Genomic DNA, 24,432 nt, shown 5'->3' on the forward strand with positions numbered 1-24,432 from the left:
CAACGGCAGCGATTTCTGGTCAGGATTTACATGTCGAGGCCACTCAGCAAGCTCCAAGCTTCAATCTCCAAGTTGTTTTTACCTACACGCTTTGGTAATTTTATTAAAATCACTTCGAGTGGCGGGCTCGAAGATGGAATTCGGCTTTTTTGGGGCACTTCGAGCACGCAGTTCGGCCATAAAACCCAAAACGATAGAACAGAATAACCACCCACGTACGCATATGCGTCAAAAGTTGGCTAGAAAATGTATGAATCTAATAAACAAAAGCCGTATATTATTAGCTGCGGATTTGTATGCCTCCCCGGACTTTCGGCATCGAAGGAGTTATCCCGGCTATGAGGTTCTCTACTCGACTTTGGCCAAAGTATCGGGTTGATCTGCGGTGGGGGCTTAGTTCCCACATTTTCCTACTCGACTCTGCCGTTGTTCAACATGGCACAAATTATGTTAGTCGGCAATCTCTAAGGATTGACTGTGCTTGAAGCGAAGGCTCTAAGTGTGCGATTGTAATGGCGGCAGAGCTCAGATGTGGAAGCCCACACACGGAAATGATATCATAAGTTATGGACAAAGTTTTTCCTGGCATTAGTTTGCGGGAGATGCACTGGGGGAAAATAATGAGCTTGTCATTTACAAATTGTCAGCAGATAATACATCAAAAAGGTGGTATTAGATAAAATTTTGGTTTATAAAGTAACAATATTAACATGTTTTATAAAATAGGTTTCATAATTTAAATACAATATTTCAGTTAAGATCTTCCTTGCATATCACTTATATCACTTATATGCAATGCTACGCTCATTTGGAAAGTTGTACCCAACTTAATTACCACTTAAAGATAACAATTAAACACCACCTTCTAATAAATATCCCAGTGTAATTGTTGCCGCCTATCAAGAAACTGGCATCATTGCCATTTAAATACACACATCTCGCCTGTGCAATTTGCTATCCCTTGTATTAAATTGTGTTGCCGGAATGCCAAACTAGCTGCTGCAACAACAGTGCGTCACATTCACATAGACCCGTCCACACAGGAAGTGTGAGCTTTGTGCGCAGCTCCTAATGTAGAGACTAATGGGGCAGGAATGGGGGGCAGGTGGACAGTTGCTTGGATTCCCCGAACCAAAGAACCCACACCTCTTTCAGTGGCACACGTACACACGATTAGAGGCGAAAGACGGCAAAGGAGCGTACCTGAGATGTACATTGAAAAAAACCATTACATTAAGTAACCAACTGATTAAAAATTCTAGAAACCAATATTTAATAGTCACTTAATTATTTTCCTAAAAGATTTATTTTGAAAGTTAAGCTTCTTTAATATGTTAGAGTTGGAAAATGAATAAGGTGGACTTACATCTAAAATTCCTACAGTACTTAAATGCATTTTCATACCCTAACTTATAATGATAAGAAGCTTGATTAGAATCTTTAAGTATTATAACTTGTACCTATAAAAAATCTCCGGAACCTGACAAAATATATTTCTTGTGGTTGCAAAGACATTACTGACTACTTAAAATCGTTATTGTATTTAATATATAATTTTTTTAATAATATTTCTCAAATAGAAAGGTTAGAAAAATGGTAAAGACTTTATATAACTCCATAGAAACCCCCACTAAGAATAGATATATTTTTATATTTTATCTGATAATCCGCATCCCTTAAGGACCTTCGCATTTAAAAGTGTACAATTCATATACGAAGCATTCCTAAATCAGGAAGATTCTAGTACTCTCCAATTCCTGGATTTCCCCACAGTGCAGGCCAGGGGATTGGGGTTCGGGGAATGGGGAATGGCACTCCAGCTAGGACTGGTCATGGCAACTGGTCCAAAGACCGGGATCAGGAGGTCGGACACTCAGTCACCGTTTCGCACAACTACAAACGCGCAAACAATGAAACGAAATTTTTGCACTACGGCATCCTTAAGGCGCAATGTAATTTCCTGTGACAAAATACAAAGCTAATCTGCAGCACACGATGTTGTTGGAGGGACACGGAGTGGAATAAATTCGCCATCCTGCGAAACTTGACTAAAGGATTTTGGCGTCTCTAGTCTCGGGATGTTTGTGTGTGTGTGCAGTGTGTCCGTGTGTTTTGCAGGACATGGACATACGGGTGACTTCGATACGTGCAGCGAGCCAGGGGATTTTCCTCTTATTTTCCTCGCTTTTTTGGGGATAGTAAGCAGGTCAAGGCTTTAACTTCTCACACTTTTCTTGATCTGCCCAGAGTCGTTTGCCATTTGATGAGCAGCCAACAAAAGCGCTACACAAATAGCCAAAGAAATTTCAAGCTGGCGAAAATAAATCGAAACTGGAACTTTACTTTCCTCGGGATTTCCTCGTTTTCCGGGGGATCAGGTGGCAGGACATTTGTCGGGGATTCCGTTTGATTTCTCAAGTGTAAACTGCGCAGGCAGCGTTGTCCGTCGCACAAATATCAATATGCCGAGCCATGAGGCACCCGGCCACCTGATCCCCCAACTCCTCCGGTCTCCTTCTACCATAATTGGATGGGGCCAGGTGGAAGCTGAAGCCTCCCCCCTCCTCTGATTCCATCCATCCTGCAAGGATGCATCGAAATCATCAGCAGCAAATAGGGCAAACAACCTGCTTAGGCATTCCGTCGACGCAGCGTGGAGGGACATGGTCCGGAGGACCGAGTCCGAGTCCTGATTTACCCAATTGTTGCCTGATTGACAGGCACATTGGATGTGCCGAATGCAATCGCTTCGAAGGCGGCACAGTATGCACCGTGGTTTTCGGCTGTGGTTTTCATATCCAATTTAATGGCACCCGGACTCTCAAAAAGCCCACTAATGTGGCTGGGACCCATCTCATCTACAGATCCCCAAGGCAGATGCTCCGCATATTGTGCCCCTGACAGCCTTCCGTTTCCTCTGACGGATGCGGCCTAGGACCTCTAAATATTTACGAACTTGGGAAGCGAACCCTGATTGCCGGCATCAAAACTGTAATAACGCTTAGCTCGTAGGAGACCACTACATTATATTCTATTTACTCGTACCGTAAGTATATCTCAGTAAATAGAGGAAGGCTCAAACAGAAAAACATGTACCCTTTATTAAGTTTATCCGTTGCTTACCCATAATACGTTGCAGTTCATAGGAGGTCATATATAGTTTTTATTCCTCAGTAAAAATTGATAAAAGCAAATTGATATTAAATTTTTGTTATTAATAATCTATGTATTTTTCCTGAACTTGTTAATAAACAAGTAAAGCATTTCTGTTTTTAATTTATAGTTTTTTATGGTCTGATATTTTTCTAGATCTGATAAGGTGGTTTTATCTGACCTATAATTACATTAAGCTCTGGCCACCTGGCTTGTTTCGATGATCAATCCATATGCTGGTCCTAAGGAGTGTGGTTTGCTCAAAGAACATTTCTGATTGCAAGGCAACTGGTCAATTTTCGAAGCCAAACTCACAACTGCGATTAGTTTGTCTGTCAAGAGACGAGGTCCTTTTTCCTGTCATAAACGTTTGAGTTCAAGTGGCCTCCGACTTAAACTCTTTGTGGCAAAATCTGCATCCATATAGAAAATCTGATTTTTATCCAGATTACGATTGAACAAGGCTTTTATTCAAACACCAAAATGCCCATCATACCACAAGCCAGCACAAAAAATCTTGTTTAGACCACAACAAATGTTGAATTTGTTAATCCGCTTTACGAATAGTTTTTCAATAACCATAATGGGTTTGTCATTCGACTATCAAAAGCAGAGAACAAGCTTTAGTAGAAATTAAGTCGATAAAAACTAATCTCGGCAAAAACGCACTTATATTTATTTCAAAGTATTGTTATAAGTGGCTTTCCAAAAAATAACATTTAACATTTAATGTGAAATGTAAAAATTCGTTTAGTTTATTTCTAATTTCTGTGATTTCAAATTACTCTTTGTTAACTCTTAAACGTTTACTTTAAAAATAAGTATAAAGCAATTGAATAAATATAAACAATATTAAAAAAAATATTTTACTGAGTACTTTAAATTAATAAGAAATATTATTACTAAAGACTTCCCTATAAATTTGTAAGAGCTATAATTTAAACTTGGTAAATAAGTAAAGTGAATAAGTTTGGTCAAAAGGGTACGCAGAGTAAACCCAAAAGGTGTGCTTAAAAGGGTATACTGCCTCGGGATGACCAAAAGGTCTGGATAGGGATAGGTTTGGTCAGGATGGGGGTGTTCAAAAGGGTACCTAACTAGAGGTGTTTACAGAGCCGCGTCCTTTGGCTCGTTTGTATGGTCGCGCTGTTGCTTCATTATTTTGTTTGTTAACCCACAATCGCCCCGGAATCTCTGCCCGCGAAGCACCTGGCTGGTGGGAAAACCAGAGCTCCGCTTTTCCCGGGTTTTCCCGGCATTTTCCCGATGTTTTCTATTTCTATGCATTCATGCATAATAGCTGGCAAACGTTTACAATGGCTACAGCATGGATTTCCGCACGTTACCATTCGCGGTCCATTTGCGGCAAGCGGTGGGTGGTGGGCGGTGTCGGGGTCACCATGGTGCTGTTAGCATGATTGAAAAACGTGCCCCCTTCATTTCCTTTTCCGGTCCGGACCCCAACCTTCCCCCACTCCCTCACCCGCCCCAAAGTTCAAATTGTATAGCATTCGCTGTCATTGTCGTAGGGTTTCCCATTCCATACCGCCCCCTGGTTTTTGCCCTTGTCTCTGGCCTTTACAATTACGTAATTTATTTTAACTGTGTCAAATCCACGACGATCGACAGCGATTATGCTGGCAAATTGCAACAATTCCTCTGCCCCATGGACTCCCCCACTCGCAATTTGTAAATGTCGCCGGCATCCGTCTTTGGCGCGGGTGGAAATCCTTTCCCGGGAGCTCCCAACTCTGTCTGGCACTCACTTAACTGCAATTAACCGCAGTGTGCTAATTAATTTGCTCATAATTGATGCGATTATGTGCTGCGAGGCAGCTGGAAAACATCCATTCCCTTTGGCCCCGTGGGTCACATCAAAACTTCCAACCGAAATTGGGCCACTTTCAGTTGCTGGACGGGATTGTTGTTGGACCGCTGCACTTTTGTGGTCCGGGTGGAAATCAAGCGAACTAAGTTCCTGCACAATTTATTAAGGACCCGGATTCGGTCAATTGTGAAAGAGTCACGGGCATCCTGCATGCAGGCGGAAATGAGCCGAAATTGCAATCGGAAACGGGGCTCTGTTCGCTTTCAGTGGGTCAAGGCGGTCGGCGGTCAGCGGTCGGGGTCACCAGTCGCTGGTCCGGTGTCCACTGGTGGATCCGAATCGGTCCAGCCCTCCAAGCCAGGACCATTTGACTTCATAAAACGTCCCGCTGGGCAACGCCCTGTCACGGATACATGTATTCAGATGCCAGGGCAAAAGCAATGCTGCCAATGCGTTTGAAAGTTTGCCACACAGCAAGAAATCAATTTCGTCGTGATAACAAAGAAAGTTCAAAATATTTTCTTCATTTTTAGCAATACTTTGTTGATTTTGAGGAGATACAGCTTCAGAGTAATTATAAATTTGTTTCTTAAATATATCAGTATGCAACATTATACTCATTCAGAAAGCCGAATACTCTAGTCACTGCATACTTTTAGGCTTCTAAAGTGTCATTTGAATGTGATTTCAAAACAACACGTGTCAAAGAAATCCTGTTTCTTTTAAAAATAACACTTAAAGTGTTTAAAAAAGTGTCTTCCAAATAAAGAATAAAATTATTTAACCATGTTCATCCAATTTTTATAGCATTTATAATATTCTGAATTTTATTATAACAGATCAGTACGCTTATGTCATAATTCTAGTTGTCCGCCCGAATAAGAGATTTTCCCAAGTGTCTGGAACTAGGCACATGGCGGAACTTTGTAAGAATACCATGTAAAAATTGGACTCCCAATTTGTATCCTTGAGTAAAAACTACATATATGTGATTTTTTTGTGTGCTTTAAAAGCAACAAAGAAAACAAAACGACATCGCAGAGGATGGCTGTCGGGTTCGTTTGTCAGTTAATGTAAGCGCTCTCGTACAAATGTCATTTCATGGGCGGGGCATTTTCGAGTATTTGCCCAGATGGGATGGCAACAATTCGGAATTTGGGGTGGAGTGGGGCAATGGGTATTACGGGGACAATGGGAATGGGTACTTACCATTTAGGACATGCACACGCACACTGGCCACATCTGCATTGGAGGGCGCACAGGAGTATTTGCCCGAATCGGCCAGATCTGCATTCTGTATGAGCAGAAATGAGGTTGTCACATCGCCCTTTTCGGTAATTACCGACACGCCGCCTCTTGATGAATCATAATTAATGACCTGCAAGTGGAGGAGGAGATCCGTGAGTACATTCCGGGTACAAAACACCCTCTCCATTTCGCACAATAATGCCAAAACAATGAGGGGACAAACAGAAAATTTCTTGTTGCGACGGCTGTTGTTCCTAATGTAATTTTTGACCCGCCTTAAAGTGTGAAAAATTGAAAGATTAAATAAATTACAGAATATTTTGATATCTCCCCTTCCTTCATCTACTTGTACATTGAATTGCAAAATAATGACTGACACTCGTGGAAATTGTGATTTTAATTGGAATTCGATTTCTGTTTCTGTTTCGTGATTAAAGTTAACTCTCGACATCAAAGATCGCGTGAAATGCCATGCAAATCAAGGGGATATCAGGCAGCTCCTCTCATTATGGTTATTACTTTCTGGCAGCCATTGGCAGCCGACTTGATATTATCGATTTCTGCAGGATGATGGCAGGTCCTTTCGAGGACTGGCTCTAACAGTCGAGTTGAATGCATATTAAGTCGCTGCCTCCAGCTGACAAAAGCAAATACCGGAATAATTTGCCAATACAGGCAGGGTGGGGGCAAAGTTCACAGTGGCACAGAGAGAGAGCTGACAGAGAACTGATATTAACACATAATGCCGCTGACGGGGCAAAGACATTGCTACCAACAAAGGGCAGAAAAAATGCTGAAAACAACAGCGGCGGAAATGAGACAGCTCACAACCCTTGGCCAAAAGACCCCGGGCCAACTGTCAGGCGCATAATTTGCCCCCTAATCCCAACTAATCGACGACATTTGCGATACGTTGAGGAATGAAAGGAAACTTAGCGTCCCTGATAATGATGACGATGGCTAAATAGATATAGACATCAAGAACTAGAACAGGAAATTGAACAAAATTAGTCCCATTACATTGATACCGATTAAGGAAATATGTTGATTGCACAATTTCCACGTTTATAAAAATTTGTAGAATACTCTTTAGATGACTGATAATTTTAAAATCATTTTTGAAATATTTCCCTAGACAGTTTAAATATTTTAGACAACCAACTAAACTTTATAAAATGCATTGTAAAAAATTCAGAATATATGTTATGAAAAATTCTAATTTTAATTGACAGATCAAAAAATATAAAACTTGAAACTAGCGTAGATTAATATGTAAAACATAACTTTTTATAAACCTTCTGTACATCCTTTAAAAAGTAAGTATTGATTCTAAAACATAGATCCAATTTTCATTAAAAAAAAATATTTTAACCTTATTTTAGGAACTATAATATGTTTCGTTACCAAGGCTTGACATTTTCTTTGTTTACCAAGCCCAATACACCCAAAAAATTACTGGATATCTGTCACGAAAACAATGAAAATGGCACAAACTTTATCGCTGAAACTTTTGGCAAGTGAAAAGTTTGCCTATCAGTCGGCACACGATATCCCGGCCCCATTATTGCTGACTCCGGCATAAATATCATATTTGTATTATAATATTTTCTGCCTTCGGCACAAATTAGTTAATGAGCCCGGGGTTTGGGGTCGTCGCAAGCATCAGCGAGTCTGAATAAATGCGAATGTGCAGTTTGTCATTTAATAAATTGAAAAAAAAAACATTCTGTCATTCTGATTTTAAAAATTCATGGCATGCCGCTTGCAATTTTCATGACAACTGCAGCTGTTTCTGACTTCTTCAATCTGGGGATTGGGATTGGAATTGGGATTGGGGGAAAAGCTATACAAAAGACACAAACGGGAAACAATAATACGAGCAAACAATGGCAAAAAGTAAATAAAATATTTGTGTAAAATGTGTGTAGCACATTGAAAATGTGCATATATCTGATTTATGTGGCACTCAGCAACACAATAATCGCCCGCATATTTCGAGGATAGGAATCGAAGGATCATAAAAAAATACCTACTACATCAAGTAAGCCTAAGGCAGAGGATTTGACTGTTGTAAAGAACGAACGATGGACAGCAAATTCCACTTGAATATGGCCAACAGGACCAAGAAGTTGGCCATAAGCCGAAGCCAAGGCAACGGGAAATGCCAGTTATTTGCTGGAATTAGCTACACATATGTGCCAGCCGGAGCTGTCAAGGCGCCCTCTGACCTCAGGTGGGAAAAAATGGTTTTGAAAATATGCAACACGTTAATTACAATTACCGACCGGAAGTGCGGGGCAAAAAGTGCTGCATGCATTTCAGGCAGCCAGCCGCGCTGGAAGTGCATCAACTGGGTTTATCCATCCATTAAACTAATTAACAGCAAATTTGCATGGATCGTAAATAATCCGTGCGCACGGAGCTCGGAGCACGAAGTACGGACAGTGCAGGGCAGGACTCGACAGAAAAGCCTGCAGCAAGGACGCGTTAAGGTTCCTGCGGCCACTCTTGGCACACAAAAACACATACACTCACAGGTAGCAAGGATTTTAATTAGAAAATTCCTGGAATACATTAAAATACGCCAAGTGGCCAAGTGCAAGAAGTGAGCAGCAGTTGTTGGCCGGATTTGTGTGTGCTGCGCATTTAACTCAGCTTTTGCTTTTTTTAGACCAAGACCAAGGACCCTTTTTTGTTGATATTTTGTTTGGCTTTTGCATTGCAATTAGCGTGCAACTGTGGCGGATTTAGCACTCTGCAATTAGCCAGCTGTGAATGCTGCTTAACTTGGCTAAGACAACAGGACTAATTGGCAGCAGGGCAAGGACAACTAATCAGGGAATGATCTGAAAATCCCTCTCTATTTGTCAGCAACGGTAATTTAAACATAACCAGTCCTCCCAGCGCCATTGACCCAGTTATCCTTTCCCCGCAATTTGCATTTCCGTGTGTGAAGGACGCAGGATAACGCAGAGCGCGTTGATTCACTCATTAAAATAACAACAGCTGACGTTTAAACAACGTTGACGATGGGGAGATATGCTGCCCAAATCTGATGAGGGTCTGGCAAAAATCGGAAAAGGATGTGGCGGGCAAAATGTCAGCAAAAAGGCGAAAGGAGGGAAGGATAACTTTTGTCGACACCCGGTGGCGTATGAGTAACGAAGTTTTCCCGGAGGGGGATTGAAGTTTTCTGATCGGGAGCCAGAGTTCCCAAGTTGCCAGTGACACATGTCATTGTTAAGCGAATAAAATATTGCTGATGAGGGCAATTAGAGTGTTAAAGGAATAAGTACAAAATGGGGATGTTTTGGGATTATAGAACAAATCAGAAGGTTTTTAAGATTGAGTTTGGGTGATGTGGGAATAACCAATAAAAATAATAAGTTATTATATAAGTGAGGGGAAAATCTCTTCCTATAACCACTTAAAATTAAAAAAACACATTTTTAAATGTTCAAATAAAAAAGTATCTTAATGATTTCCCCCGAAATTTCTCAGTACTTAAGATGAGCTAACGTAAGATGGCACTTCTCGAGGACTGGGATATACGAATAAACTGTAATTACCTCCTCGTGGTGATACCAAAAGATGTAGGCCGGCGGTTCGGGGCTGAACTTTACAGTGCAAGTGAGATTTATGGTGCTGCCTTTATCAACGTGAAGGTCAGGACCTCCCAGGATGGTGGCCGTTGGCACTGGAGGAGACACACCGAAAAAGATAGAAAGAAAGGCGAGGAAAAGTAAGTGTATGAAAAAAAAAAAGAAGTGATGTCGCAAAGGACGAAAGGTGGGCGCTGTCCTCTGGCTGGCACTGTAGAATAATAAAGTACGAGATAAAATGGAATTATTGTCGCATGAAAACCAAGAACTCGACGTTCCATCGACATGGCCTTTTCCTTGGCCGTGCATGTTGCTCACTCGTTTGCCGTGTGTAATTTATTTGGTCAACAACTTCGTTTTTTCCGCATTTCTCCTCTTGCTTTTTTTGTTGTATTTTGTCATCAGGGCTGCTCACCGAGCAGTCCTTTGTTATTTGCGACGACAAATGGTAGATTTTTTATGAAGCCCGGTTGCGAAACCGAATCGGCATCGGAATCCCCATCTGATGACCTCTCAACTCACCCACAACATTCAGGCGAACGAAATAGCTGCGCACCGGCTGCGTGGATATCTGGCACTCGTACATCCCGGCGTCCCGCTTCTGGGCCCACTTTATCTGCAGGGTCCAGTCCTCGGTGTCCTGGTGATGGGTGGCCTGGAACCGCTGGTCGGAGGTGTAGGTGTACGAGCCCACCGTCAGTATGTGGATGTCGCGGTGCCGAATCCAGGACACCTGCAAAATTCCAAAACAATCGCAAATATTTGTACTCTTGCCGGGGCTAAATCAAAAGGATTGCTCTGTAGTGTTTCGGAATCTGGTAATCAACCTAATGGAGAGCTTGTACGGAATTGAAAAAGGTAGGGAAATTTATAAGATGTATTACTACAGAAGGGTAAGGTTTTTACATAAATAAAATAAAGTACACTTAAAATGCAAAATAGAAAACATTTTTATAAGTGTAATATATAACACGATTTAATGGAGCTACTTGAAAAATGTAGAAAAGCAATTTCTTAACACGTTTGAAAAAATTTTTTTGATCTGTCGTCAGTTAAAAAACAAGAGCAAAGGATGGTAACTAATGAAATATTACGAGTACATATTAATTTTACAGAACTAGTTTACGTTATGATGTCTAACACTAAAATATAATGAAAAAGTATAAATAACTAAGAGAATTCTGCATAATAAAATAAATATTAAAATTAAATATTGCAGATATGAAGTGTGTTAACAATCTCTAGCATTCTTTAGACGTTTTGTTTAAGTTCAATATTCTCTCCCGACTAAAAATTGAAAAGCCTACAGACAATCCTTCTTAAACGTCTCAAGTTTCTTTCAATTAAGCGAGTTTCACACAAAACGATATCATTATTTTAAAGCTCCCAAAATCGCGCCATTTGTCTGCTCCTTGAGCCAGCGGCTGGCCCATTAAAAATGCAGCAATTGAAAACGAATTGCCGACGCAGTGCCATCAAAATCGAATAAAAGACCGCCTTCAGGGAGCGAAGGGCGTAGAAAAGTTTTGCATCTTTTTCGCCGGGCGTACGTGACGTATGAGCAACGTGTGACGAACTGCTTGAATTTTCAGTTGGTTGGTTTTTGGTTTGCAGGAGGGGAATCCCCGAATCTCGGCGGAATCTCTGGGGCCGCTGCTGCTGGTGGTCGTGCTCGAGCTGCTTTTGGCTTTGCTTAATTATCACAAACTTTTTAAGTAGTTTGCGGTGCACAGAGATAACTTTGTGAGCTGGCAGGGCGGCTTACGTAAACTTATTAAGTCAAATGTAAATGCAAAATTATCGCACTTGACAGCCAAGTACCCACATGCACCGCCACACGTATGTATGGTAAATTCCGCCAGTGAAAAGAAAGTACCCCTTTCACCGCCCACAATGATGCGTGCGTTTAATTATACGCAATGTTGTGTTGCATACTTTCGAGGGCCGCCTTCAACAATTGAGTTCTCGGGCCGAGGATATGGCTGGGTTTCATCCTGATGGGTTCTGTTTTAGGTTCGGTGGCTCGGTGAAAGTGCATGCGAGAGTGCATAAAAGTGAGAAAAACATGGCGCTCGCACTTTTGACAACTCCCGCACACTCGCAACGACATCGCCGCCATTAAACAAACATTTTACGCAACAAATTAAAGCGTAATTAACAAGTGCACGCTGTGCTGCATGCGGTGCTGTAATGGAGCCACGCCCCCAAAACCCCAAACTCTTGTTCCCCAGGGGGGCGGTCTCATATTAGCAGCCACGCCCCTGCAATATGAACGGGAAATGCAGAGGGAAAAAATATCGGAAATTATTTTAAAATGTGGCCAACAAACTGTGGGAAAAACTCAACATTCTTACTACTAATTGCTTTGTTACAATCTTTGTTTGGGGATTTTATTTTATTTCTTTAGCCAACCATGAAACCAAGTTTTTGAATTCTATATTATTGTAATTTTTTATATTTACCAGAACTTAAGAAAAAAAAATTTGTTGAAATTACTAAGTCATTTTAATCATTAAATATTTAGTTAAATTTTGATGACAGCTTTATAAAGTGAAGATAATTAAATACATATTAAATATAATATGATCCTAAAGTTTTAAATATTGACTTGATCAGAGATGATAATAAAATACAAAATGATAAAATATGTTTGTAATTATTTTGTTGATAATATAGTTTAGTCGTTTCTGAGATTCGACATAAAAATTTATGATAATTGATAAAAATATTATTAAGAGTCATGTAAAAAAGGGGTACTGAAATAAAAGTAGTATAATTTTTTATGGTAGGGCTTACTAAACGGAACTCTGAAATATTTTGAATTACAACTTCTTTTTTTTGAGTGTACAACATCAAAAACAGCAACAACATCTCGACATTCCGCTTCAAGTTGCAAGTCGTGCCCAGTGGGGGGAGCCATTGGAGCCACCAGGGTGGTGCAAAGTGGTGCTGGATTGTATGGGGTGGTTCAGGGTGGTTCGGGGTGGTCCTTTGTGGCGGCACTGAAACTTTGGGCCTCGTGCAACTCGGACTGTGAGCCAAGTGCTGTTGACGCGTGCGGCGAGAGCAATTTCATGAAATTGTTTAAATAATTTCGCGCTCAAATGCAATTGAGAGGGGGGTTAAGGGGTTACTGCATGGGCGTGGCAGGGGGTTATGGTACTGAAAAAGGCGCGCCCACTTGAGGTTTAACAGTTGATGTATGTGTTAGCCGACATGGCTGAGTTTTCTGGGACTGCCACTCGTCGCTCTTTTGTTTGGCAAGAAATTAAAAGTTGCGCCTGCTAACGGCATCCTGCAACGCCATCCGCATCCGCATTTGTATCCGCATCAGCATCCGCATCTCCATTTCACTGGCTGGCAGCGGGATCCACTTCCTGGTGGCGCATTTGTGTCAAGTGCTCGCGAGCGTGTTGAAAGTTTGTTGGTTTTCGGCATCGCACTTTGCCGAGGAAAAGAAGGGAAAATCTATTTGCACATTTTTTCCTTCTTTTTTTTGAGTTGAAAGTTAAATCATCTCCGGGGGCACAAACATGTGTGCCCCTCATAAATCGCCTGTCACTGCCTAATTATTCATAAACCCTTCTCTTGGGCATATTAACAAAGTCACCTTTTGACAATTATATACATTTCATTAAACACACTTCAACGGATGCCCATCTACCCCAATTAAATGGTACAAAATGCTTACAAAACACATGAATATATCTGGGGAATTTTTATGCCGTCTGAATGTGACAGCGGGAAAACACTGGAGATTAAGCCCAAGGAGCAGCAGGTTGCCTACGGCCGACCTTTGTCTTCTGACCCCGCAGAAAGCGGAAAAGGGGAGCAATTAAAGCAGATAAACAAAGGAAACAATTGCAAAACAACAACAGCGGCGGCAGAAGAAAAACAAAAAGGAGGCACAAAATGAAATTGCTAAATTTCCAGAAGACAAAACAAAAGTAAAAAAAAAAGAAAACAACTTCAAGCCAACTTAAAAGTCGCCTTACCGCAAAACGTCAACAAAGGGGGCGGGGCCAAGAGGTTAAGGAACTAATTAAAAATTTCACCATCATGCTAGGGGAATTACAATTTTGTCTACGCGTCGGCGGGTTAGGAAATCAGCCAAGATATCAACGCGGGAGGCGGGCACAAAAAATAAAAATTATTCCGCGCATGGAGAATAAACGAAAGTTGCTGCAAACTTTAATGGCAAGGCGACTCGTTGTCGTCACGCACGACAACAAACTTTTCGACACGAGTACGCTGTTAACCCCGTAAGCCCCGCACCAAAAACAGTCAGTCCCAGATATACACTGAAAAAAAATTACCCTTTTGGTTCCAGGACTTTCAAAAAAAATTAAAAAACAAACGTGAGAGTGCGCTTTTGTCGAATGTCTCAACTATCATATACCCATTACTCATTTAACCACTATAACTTAACTAATAATTGTTCAATCAAGAATGCGGTGGAATAGTTTAACTACAACAAAGTAGTAAAATTACTAAAAAAAGGCATTTTGAAAATCACTCTAAAAATGTAATGGTTAAATTCAAATTTTATTATAACTACTATAAAAAAAGTAAAACGACTTAAAAATAGTAAAACTATTAGAAAAAAGGAAAAACTACCTAAGAAATAGTAAAAATACTATAAAATGGTAAAGTTACTATAAAAAAAATTGTTATTGGCATGTACATAAGTATTGATCAACAAAATCAGCCATTTTTATAATATATAGTTCGGAGATGTTCTATATAAATTTGTTGTAGTAAAATAAAGGCAGGCTGTTTAAACAAATTATAAAACTCTTTACAAAAATTTAAAATGAAGTGAATTCTTCTTTAAACAATACAGTTAACAGTTTCCACTTTTTCTCTTAGTGCACCACCTTTAAGCCAAAACTCACCGTTTTGTTGGCCAAATTGCGCACACGGCAGCTGAGATAGGCGGACTTGCCCATGAGGGCGGTGACATTGCGCGGCGTCGAGGGATCGAAGTAGGGCTCCATCCACTTGGGATGGGTGTAGGCGGCGGTGGGCGCGGTGGGCAGGAGCAGGGCCGCCTGGCCGGGAGTCGGCGTGGTTGTCAGCAGGTCGTCCAGCGAGTTGTAGCCCTCGATGGGTCCCTGCACACCGCCATTTGTCATGTCTGAAAATGGAGGCAAAAAGAGCCGGGTGAGAAGTGAATTTCGGTGTGAAAAAGTCAAAAGCTGGAAATAGACACAAATGCACCTAAACCTAAGCCCCCATCCCCATGTATACATACATATAGATATGCAAATGCGAACCTTTTATCTTTGTGCGGCTTGCCACGAAAATATTAAAAACCCAAAGTGCAGCTGTTGGCAAGAAATTTGTGTGGCATGCCAGTCGCACACGAAATGACATTTACATTCATTCAGTCACTCGGATGGGGTTACGCCCAAAAAACCCCTTACACACTGAGTAACACTCTTTGGATGCAGTCAGTTGTCAGGGACTTAGGGGTTCAGGGGTTCAGGGGTTCAGGGGTTACGGGTTAGGGGTAGGAAGGGGTCGGATCCTGGTACCGCCCTAACTTTGCTCATTAAAAGTGCTATGTTACTTGGCCCTGTGGTCGAAAGGTGAGTCCAAGTGGCCAGGGCACTGGTATTAGGCCCGTGAGCTTTTATTCTTCAATGATGACCGAGGGTCCTGAACAAATGCATTTTTAAACCAGCAGACAGGGTGCGAATTTCAGTACAATATACAGTGAAACACTTTATTACTAAAAAATTGAAAATAGTTTTTGATAAAGTCCATAATACGATTTTAAATATTTTAAAACTATTTTTATTTTTCTTTTAAATGGAATTCATTTTATTAAGTAAATAATCCTCAATAGACCTATTTTCATTACAAACAAAAACATACTTAGGATTAGAATCATTTAAATATTTAGGTAAGAAGAGGTATCATACATAGCAATGTCATAATAATATATTTCAAAATCATATATTATAATGGATATATTTTTAAAACCTCGAAAAGTGTATTTGAATGCAGCTATTGGTATAAGCTTAAAAATTGTATCCATATTCCTGAGCTTATCTAACCTTATGATTTCTTTATAAATGTAATATAAGATATATTTTAAAGATATTTATTTGGTTGTCATGTTTTCTACAAAGTAAAGCACTGTGCGCCGGGGAACTGATTCTGCAAATGGGGTCTGTGGCTTCTGCTCTTCGGTAGAAGCTGTGAAAAAGGGGTTAGGGGACTGAGAGGAGAAAGTAGAAAGAGGCAACCTTCAAGAGAGTGAAGTGTTTGCGGTTGGCAAGTACAAGTGCACACACACACAGACACACACATGTTGCAAGCGGAATTGTGTCACTGCTCACACGTACACACAATCACACACACTCACACAGATGGCAACCGCAAGTCTCCCCTTTCTTTTTCTGCGGCCAACCCTTTTCACTGTCGGGCTCATGGTTATGCAAAATATTTGCACTCAAATCATATTTCAAGGATTAAAACTTGCATTCATTCGAAAACTGTTTTTCCACATGCACGCGCCCAACGTTCACACGAATAAATGCACTGGAAAAACAATGCAAAGAGCTGTGACAATAGATTTTTTAATGATATATGAATAACCATTACGATAAATTAAATAGAAGAAAACCTTAATATTAAAAAAATTATTTTTAAATTTAATTTTATTGTTTTGTTATTAACAACAGAGGGTTGTTTTTTAAATAAGGATTGTTTTTTTTGCAATATTTTTCGAACACCTGTCCTTGATTTTTCCCTGTGTTTTTAAACGTGCAAGTGCGCACCCACAACTTCGGCTTCATTAAACAAAAGGCAGCTGGGAAAATCCACTTTCCCCCCAAGTAACGCGCTTTTCCAAGCAAAAGGGGGCGTGGCAAGCTCAATATGCTTAATGTGGGTAAATTTGAGTGAATGTGGCATTTAATTTAAGCTGCTCCACTGCAATTGGCATTTGCAGCACCACAGTCTCCATTTATCCAGCTGGCAAATGCCTCTTCTTTTTGCCTGTCTGTCTAGCTGGCTGCATCCTGCATCCTGAATCCTTCAACTCGCAGGACATGTGGATTTGTCGCTGCTCAGCTTAGTGGTTTGTTAACTGCACTCATGTTAATGTTTCTCCTATTCCCAGAAGACAAGCCATTTTGCGGTGGAGGTTGTAGACAACTTTGGAGGGAAGTTCTAATACGAAAATTCCCAGTTTTAAGATAATCGAGTGTGTTCCTGAAGTCTCTGAAGGGAATAGCAACAATAGCTAAAGGCTTAGTGAAATAACAATACAAATTTCAACTAGGGATTGCTTAGAACTATTAAATATTAATTTTAAGTAATTAGAGTTATCATGTTTTTAGATCATAAGGTTTGTTTCTGATGTGCATGGAACAATGTTAGATGCATTTCCATAGTTCATTATCTGCGTTCAAGAGTTATTATGCAACGAGTTATTATTAAAAACAATAACATAATTTAATCTATTTATGAAAAAAAATCTATTGAATAATGTTAGAATTTTTTTTAACCAACTGAGATTATTGTCTTAGGTAATCTTAAATTTAATCTTGTTAATACTATCATTTTCCTCTACTTAAAGACCCGTTTTCACCATCCCAAGCCTGCTTTAAGAAGGGGTAAATTCGAATTCAATTGCCACCGCTGAATTTTCCTCATTTGGGTCCGATGGGAAAGCGGCATGTGTGCAAGTGGGCGCGATTCGAGTGGGTTTTCTCACTTTTTCTCCCCATGTGCGTGCGACTGGGGTTGGTTTAATCATTATGGGGGCCAGGCCCTTCCATCAGTGCCAGTACAGCCCAACCCCGTACCCTCGTACCCTCCCGAAAAACCCATCACCTACGTCCCCAAACCCACTCGCTTCACCCACTCACACAATGACTTTGCATATTTGCCCTTAATTTTCGACAACGTTGACGAGCCGCGTGGAGCAATTAAGAAAACTTTTGCAATTTTCACGCTTTTGTTTCGGCACTGTTTTTTTCTCCATTCCACTTTTTGGCAGAGACACAAGGGAAATATGGGAAAAGGGCCGCGGGTCGTGAAAGTCGACTGAAATGATGCGTAATGTGCAACACTTTGAACCTTTGCCTCAATGAATTAAGCTTATAAAACCCCCCGGATCCACTCCCATAATTGCCTGCTTATGTTGGGGTTGTAATTTAGAAAGCTGGGGATCCCGACGCACTTAATTGTGTTTAATAGCATTGAATTTCATAGTAAATATCGTTTCGTTTCGTTGCCTTCGCGGTAATTAAAAATCAACATTGGCTGGGAATCGAATTACACGGAATACTCCTTTTCTGTTTGAGTCTATACTACTTCTTTATTCCAGTTCTTGTGTATACCTGGTGATGGTGAAGAACGGGGGTATATTGTATTTTGTTGAATTGAATGTGGGAGGGAAAGAAAAGGATATTGAACTCTAATGGAATAGTGTTACAGAATGTAATGGTATCTAAGCACTTAAGACATATTTCTACTGAGTTAAACTAAATGGGAGAGGGAAGAAAAAGATATCAAACTTTAATGGAATTGTGTTACCGAATAGGATCCTAGCACTTAAGGCATATTTCTACAAAAACTTGATTTAAAAAATCTAAAATTAAAAACAGAAATCCGGAAATGTTATAAAGATTGGGGAAAGTCTTAACCATTTCCAATATTTATAGGTTTTGATCATATTTCCTATCAAGACATTGTGTACCAGGTATCATATAGTCCAAACCCTGCTCTACATTCCAGTTCTCCCCTTTCTGTTTATTGACTGCTTTATCGCACCACTCAGATGAGATGACGAGGGCAATTGGTTGGGTCTTGAACGTGGCCTGCCAGCAGCCCGTTGAGTAATGATGCCTTTTGACATTGTCTAAGCGATTTAATGCGTGGCCTCGTGAGTTGGCTGGAAATCAAATGGGCATTGAGATGTTGGCCCTCTTGAATATGCACGCGGCCACCACTCAAATGGGAACCACCGAGCCGCCGAACCACCGAACCACTGAACCATCGAACCACTCCAGAATCCAGTCACTCATTTATTTATGTTGAGCACGGTGCATTGGGAGGCTTTTGTGGCCGCCATTCGCTCGCTGCTCTTTTGGCCATCATCGCCTGCGGCTGGGATGTCTTAATTAAGCTTAAATGATGCTGCAAAATTTATTTCATCTCGCACCAGGAGCAATATCGCCCATCTGGGGGATAAGGTGTAGAGCGTCTTCTATATACACACATATATGTGCGCCTGCCGTGCATATAAATTATCCACGCAAATTACATGGCACGAAAATTGAAATTGTGTATGTGGGCGGGGGTTTTTGGTGGGCGTGGTCGGTTCTTTGTTGAAAAGACGGCTGTCATATTTGCGCCGCTTCTTTGCTTCACACATAATAATTTTTAATGCTGTTCATTAATTAGCGCCAATCGAGAGCAGTTTAATTGCTCGCATGATTACCCCCGAAGAAAAGAAGAAAAAAACCGAGCAAGGCTACAAATTGGAAACACAATGCAAGGATACTCCACACTTGCCACCAAAAGTTGATCATATTTTCCGCAGGAGTTGACCTTATTAATTGGCTTAAAGTGATTTACGAATGCATTATTTGCTGGTCAATATGGAATGTTTTTATTTGTTTAATGATAAATTAAGTTTTTATGGTCGAGAATGTGAATTTAACGAAGATTTTAAAATTAAATTGTGTCTTGATTTTCCAATATCAAATAAAAACATGAATAAATTATATATTTTTTAACACATTATTTTATAAAAACATATATTTATGTCGATAATATTAATTAATTTTTTTATTATAATCAAAATTTGAGATAATTAAATATATATCTAAAAAGCAGTTCATTTGTTTGGTCTTTAAAATAAATCTATTTATTTAACCATTATTAAGATAAAGCCTTTTAAAAATTTCATCTTAAAAGAAAATATATGCTTTATGAGAAAAATTAGAACATACTTTGTTGTCAAAGTTTATAAAGCCATATTCTAGGTCAACTTCGTTCAGCGAACTTTTTTCGTTGCAGTAAAGCTAGCACAAAACACTGCCCGCAAAAGTATGCTATGAAAAATAAATCCGCCCAGCCTCAAAAGGAAATAGTTTGTGCATGAGGAATTTGTTGGTTCCACTTAATTTGTTTTGGGATACACCGCTGCTCACACACACACACTCTCACTGGCTTATAATCAAGACACATTTCCCGGCTGTCTGAGGCAATTTAAGGGCTTAACATCCTGTTTGCTGCCTTTGTCTCTTGTTATCTTCAACCTTGATTGACAACATTTTTGTGCAGCTTGCTCCGTTGATGTTGTTATTTTTCTTGTTGTTCCGGTTTGTTTGTCTTTGCATAGCCACTTCGTATGACAAAACATGCGATACGACAGGACAACAACTCACACACGAGCAGGGTGTGTGTGCGAGTGTGCAAACACACACACACACTTGGCTTAGACACAAGCATAATTCTTGTTATGAAATATTCGTAAAATTCATACAAAGTACAAGCAAATGGCATGTGAGTAAGTTAAAAGAAGATGTGTGTGTCGATGTGTGTGTGTATAGCTGGCTCTGTGTGAGTGTGTGTGCTTTTCACATTGAAGGCCGAGAGCATAAAGTGAAGTTTATACAAGAAGTTGCCCGTGCTCCTGGTGGTCCTGGAAGTCCTGGTTTTGGCCCAGGTTCTGCTTCTGGTTATGGCATGGCTTATCACCTCTGGCATGGGTTGGAGCTTATAATGAAGCATTGTTTGCCGCTCAAAGTTTGGCCAGAATGGGAAACAACAACATCAGCTGCAGCTTCAGCTTCGGCTTCGGCTTCAACAAAAAGACCAGCCTGGGGGAAATTGGCGAGGAGAATGGTGCAATCGGGGTCCTCGGCAGATATTAAAACAATATTTGCCGTGGCTAAAGTTGGTCGCATAAATGCATGCAGCTACTTATGCAGAAACCAATGTACATTCCCCAACAACTTGGAAAGAACACTGAGAAAAATTGCCATGAAATAATTAATTATAGGAAATTATAATAAATATAAATTATATTATAAAGTATATTAAAAATCTATTTTATCCCTTGAAATCTTCATTACTAAAAATTTGAAATAAAATTACCATATATAAAGATCATTTGCCACATAAAAATTTATTGCTTAAAGTAATTTTTCAGATTTTTTAAGCTTGAAACATGTTTGTTTACTGAAAAATAAATATCCTATGATTTTATGAAGGGCAGGTAGGTGATCAAAACATCGCTACCATATCATTTAATTAACCTACCATTTATCTTATCACCAATTAACCCTTTCAAACAAAAATCTTTAACTTTAAAATCTGAATTTATAATATGAATAATCGTTTATGTACCACCCCTTTTTTTTCTGTGCAACATTTGCATGATAATTTAAGTCAAGGAGCTCCTTTCGGGCCTGGTTTGCCTTTGGTTTTGGCCAACAATTTGCCTGCGCAGGCCTTGATTAGAGCTGCCCCATTGCCGTCTGTTATTGTTTGTCATTTTGCACTAGTCTCGATTTTATTAATGATCACCATAGATTTTCCAATCAGAATGTGTAATGCCTTTCCGCCCTAATGGGGGTCACCCAATGGCCACGCCCCTTGGTCCCTTTTTCCAACCCCAAGGATGTGTGTCCCTGTGCGTATGAAAGAAATCTATTCAATGACTTGGAAAAGGGTCTGCAGTGGCCTTGGACCCGGCCAAGAACCCAAAAAAGCCCGAGTGACAATCACAATGTCACTTGGCCAATGGATTTGCCTCGTTTGAAGGACAGCACTGTTGTAGAATTTTAATTGCGTGTGTTAATTTTTGGGTTCGCTACCATTCAATTTAAATTTATGGTACATACCCAAGGCCATAAATTGAAGTGGGTCGGGTGGCAATTTAAGGCACAATTTATTATCGTACCCTGGGTTCCGGCCTCTGGCCTTTTGGGCCCCTGGAAAATGGGATCTTTCACCGGATTCGATTTTATTTGATCCTTTATCGATTGGCCAGGTGTTGTGTGTGGTCTCTGCATTATGCAATGCAACTTAATCAATCAGCAGCTGCGTATCTTGATAAATGTCGGTTAAGCGTTTCGAGTTTTTATGCTCTTCACCCAAACCGGAAACCGGAAACCACAATGTAGACATTTTAATTGAAGCCAGGCAAGTGACATGTCACAGCATGTCGTCGTTGGTTTCGGAGAAAAAGGGGGGATTGCATATTTACAATTGGCGGCAAACCGCAAAAGGCAAACTTGATTGCAATTGTTGAGCCGGCTGCCGCAATAAAATATTAAATTCAAATGAAAACACAATAGATTTGGCTCAGCTCTCTTGGATTGTTGTTTCTTTTATATCGCTCCATTCATTGAAATATTTAGCAACACAGTGGGACTTCAAATCATGGACACACATGGCTCGGCATTAGCTCAAACCTCTTGTTTAGGCACTTTTTCTCCTCTTTTATCCCACTGTAAGCCGACACAGCTGCTGGGAAAACCACATGGCAAAGTGCAAACAAACATATAATAAATCATTTTTAAATAATTCACAATCTGGCCAAATGGCAGGCCAGCAAACACGAGTTTGTGCGTATAAATGTGCAACTAAAGTCGAGCTCCAAAGCTTCCTTTTTTAGAGGGTGTAAAAATGTAAAGAGAACCAAAAAAAAACATGGCTAAAATGTCGCTTTTCTGGTCTTTGGGCTCAGCACAAGCTTCACTTTTGGCCATCACGAATTCGATGGCAGATCCGCAGAACGTGCTGCCATCACTGGGAGGATGGGAGCTTTAAGAACTGGCCCATTCTGGGTTTTATTCATTTTTTTTTATGTCTACCACCCAGCCAGCCATCCATCTATTCCATATGCATGCGGCTTAGAAGCGGCTAAAGGAAAAGGGGAGTGGCCAACTTGTTTGTCGAACGCGTTTTGCCTGCAAGTTCCATTCGCAGCTTCGAGTTTGATTGAGTGCTCCTCCGGTTGATGGCCGCATTTGGAATTGAGTTAAAACGTAGCAAATGACTTAAAAGTGCCAACTATGGCATGCTTAGCCATGTCGCTTCCACTGCTGGCCCTCCTGTCTGTCCATCAGGCCATCTTCATCATGCACACACGACGGCCAGTGCTGGCAATTTGGTAAAAGAGGAAACTAGCCAGGTTTAAAGATCAGAAAGTTAAAGGATACATAAAACGGTTTCCAACAACTCTCTAAAGTAATTATAAGTCAAGGGAACCAAAAAGATAAAGACACCCAAAAATGTATCTAACAACTCTTTAATATATTTATATTTTTGATCAGCTATAGTAGTAAAGTCTTGTATCTTGTATATCCTAACTAAATTTGGCAATCCAGCGAAATCGATCCAAGTAATCTCATTCAAAAATCTTTAAATTTGCGTTTTCATTTATTTTTATAACCTCTGACCTTCAACAGTCGCCAGACTTAAGTTTGTCTGGTTTTCCCTAAGAGGTCTTGGGGAATACGCATTAAAATGCAAATTTTCCTGACTTCTGTGGGTGGAATGAAAAGAAAAACCTTGGTGGAATATCAAAAATGTTGTAAAAGCAAGAAAATAAAAAACAAAACAAAAGCAGTCCTGGGCGTGAACCTAGGACCTCAGGATCACAATTCGCTGACTTATGCACTAATCTACAAGTTGGACAGGATTACTTCGAAACCTACGACATTTTACTTTGAAGCTACATTTAAAGCAAAGCTTTTAAAAAATGTTTAAAAATATTTTTGGCAGACTCTTGTCAATCAATTATCAATTCAATAGATGGCAACTCTTAACTGGAAAATATTCCCTTTAGCAGCACTGATGACGTGCAATCAGGACGAAGTCGGAGGAGGAGGATGTGTCGGGATCTGTGCAGTGACAGTTATTCACTTACATAGTGGCACTTAGTTATAGACCAATGGAAGGACGAGGAAGAACGTGCACAATCATTGCGTCAGTCACGTTTTGAATTGAAGAAATTCATCAGACAATTTCGTCTGCGACACACAGAGCCATTCCTTTAGCTTCAGACCCGAGCTCTCGTCCTGCTCGTCCTTAGTCCTACATCCCTTTGGGTTATCCCCAACTTGCCAACTTAAGTTCGTTGCCAGCAATTTGTATTCCGTTGAGTGGGTTTCACCTCAAAGAAATACACAAAAAAAACGGGCACGAATTGATTGAATTAAATTGGGATTTTTATGCGTGCATGATTGCATTGATGAGCGGCCTTCACTCTTTTTATCTACAGTTTCCCACAACTCATTCCCGCCGCACAACGAATGCTTTATTGTTTAAAATTCTCATCAGTACGGTTGATGATGCCATTTTTATGTGCTTTTTGTTTATTGCGTGAAATGCATTGAAAGGACTGCGTTTAACCATTTTATCGCTTTTTCTTCAGCGCGAATGATTTGCACATGCTCTCGTCGACAGCAAATTGAATAGTTTAAATAATTTATGTTGGCATTTATGTTTTCTGTATAACTTACGATTATGTGGGAAAATAACCATAACAATGTTGCAAAATGATTTCCACAGATGATGGCTGAAAAGTGTAATTCCATAAAAGGCAAGGTCTTTCAGAACTGC

General features: G+C 40.2%; 1 protein-coding gene across 2 annotated transcripts in view; it reads right to left on the reverse strand.

Moving 5' to 3' along the window:
• The window catches only part of dpr6 (defective proboscis extension response 6), a 111,441-nt gene that overhangs the window by 27,051 nt on the left and 59,958 nt on the right, over nucleotides 1-24,432 (reverse strand). For both annotated transcript variants that reach the window (XM_017079575.4, XM_017079576.4), the window contains exons 3-6: nucleotides 14,727-14,968; nucleotides 10,354-10,564; nucleotides 9,799-9,926; nucleotides 6,191-6,359 (exon numbers count right to left, since the gene is read on the reverse strand). In XM_017079575.4, the coding sequence (XP_016935064.3) occupies nucleotides 6,191-6,359; nucleotides 9,799-9,926; nucleotides 10,354-10,564; nucleotides 14,727-14,968 (750 nt within the window). The remainder of the gene's footprint in view (nucleotides 1-6,190; nucleotides 6,360-9,798; nucleotides 9,927-10,353; nucleotides 10,565-14,726; nucleotides 14,969-24,432) is intronic.

The sequence above is a fragment of the Drosophila suzukii genome, chromosome 3, assembly GCF_043229965.1.
Source record: "Drosophila suzukii chromosome 3, CBGP_Dsuzu_IsoJpt1.0, whole genome shotgun sequence".
NCBI lineage: Eukaryota > Metazoa > Arthropoda > Insecta > Diptera > Drosophilidae > Drosophila > Drosophila suzukii.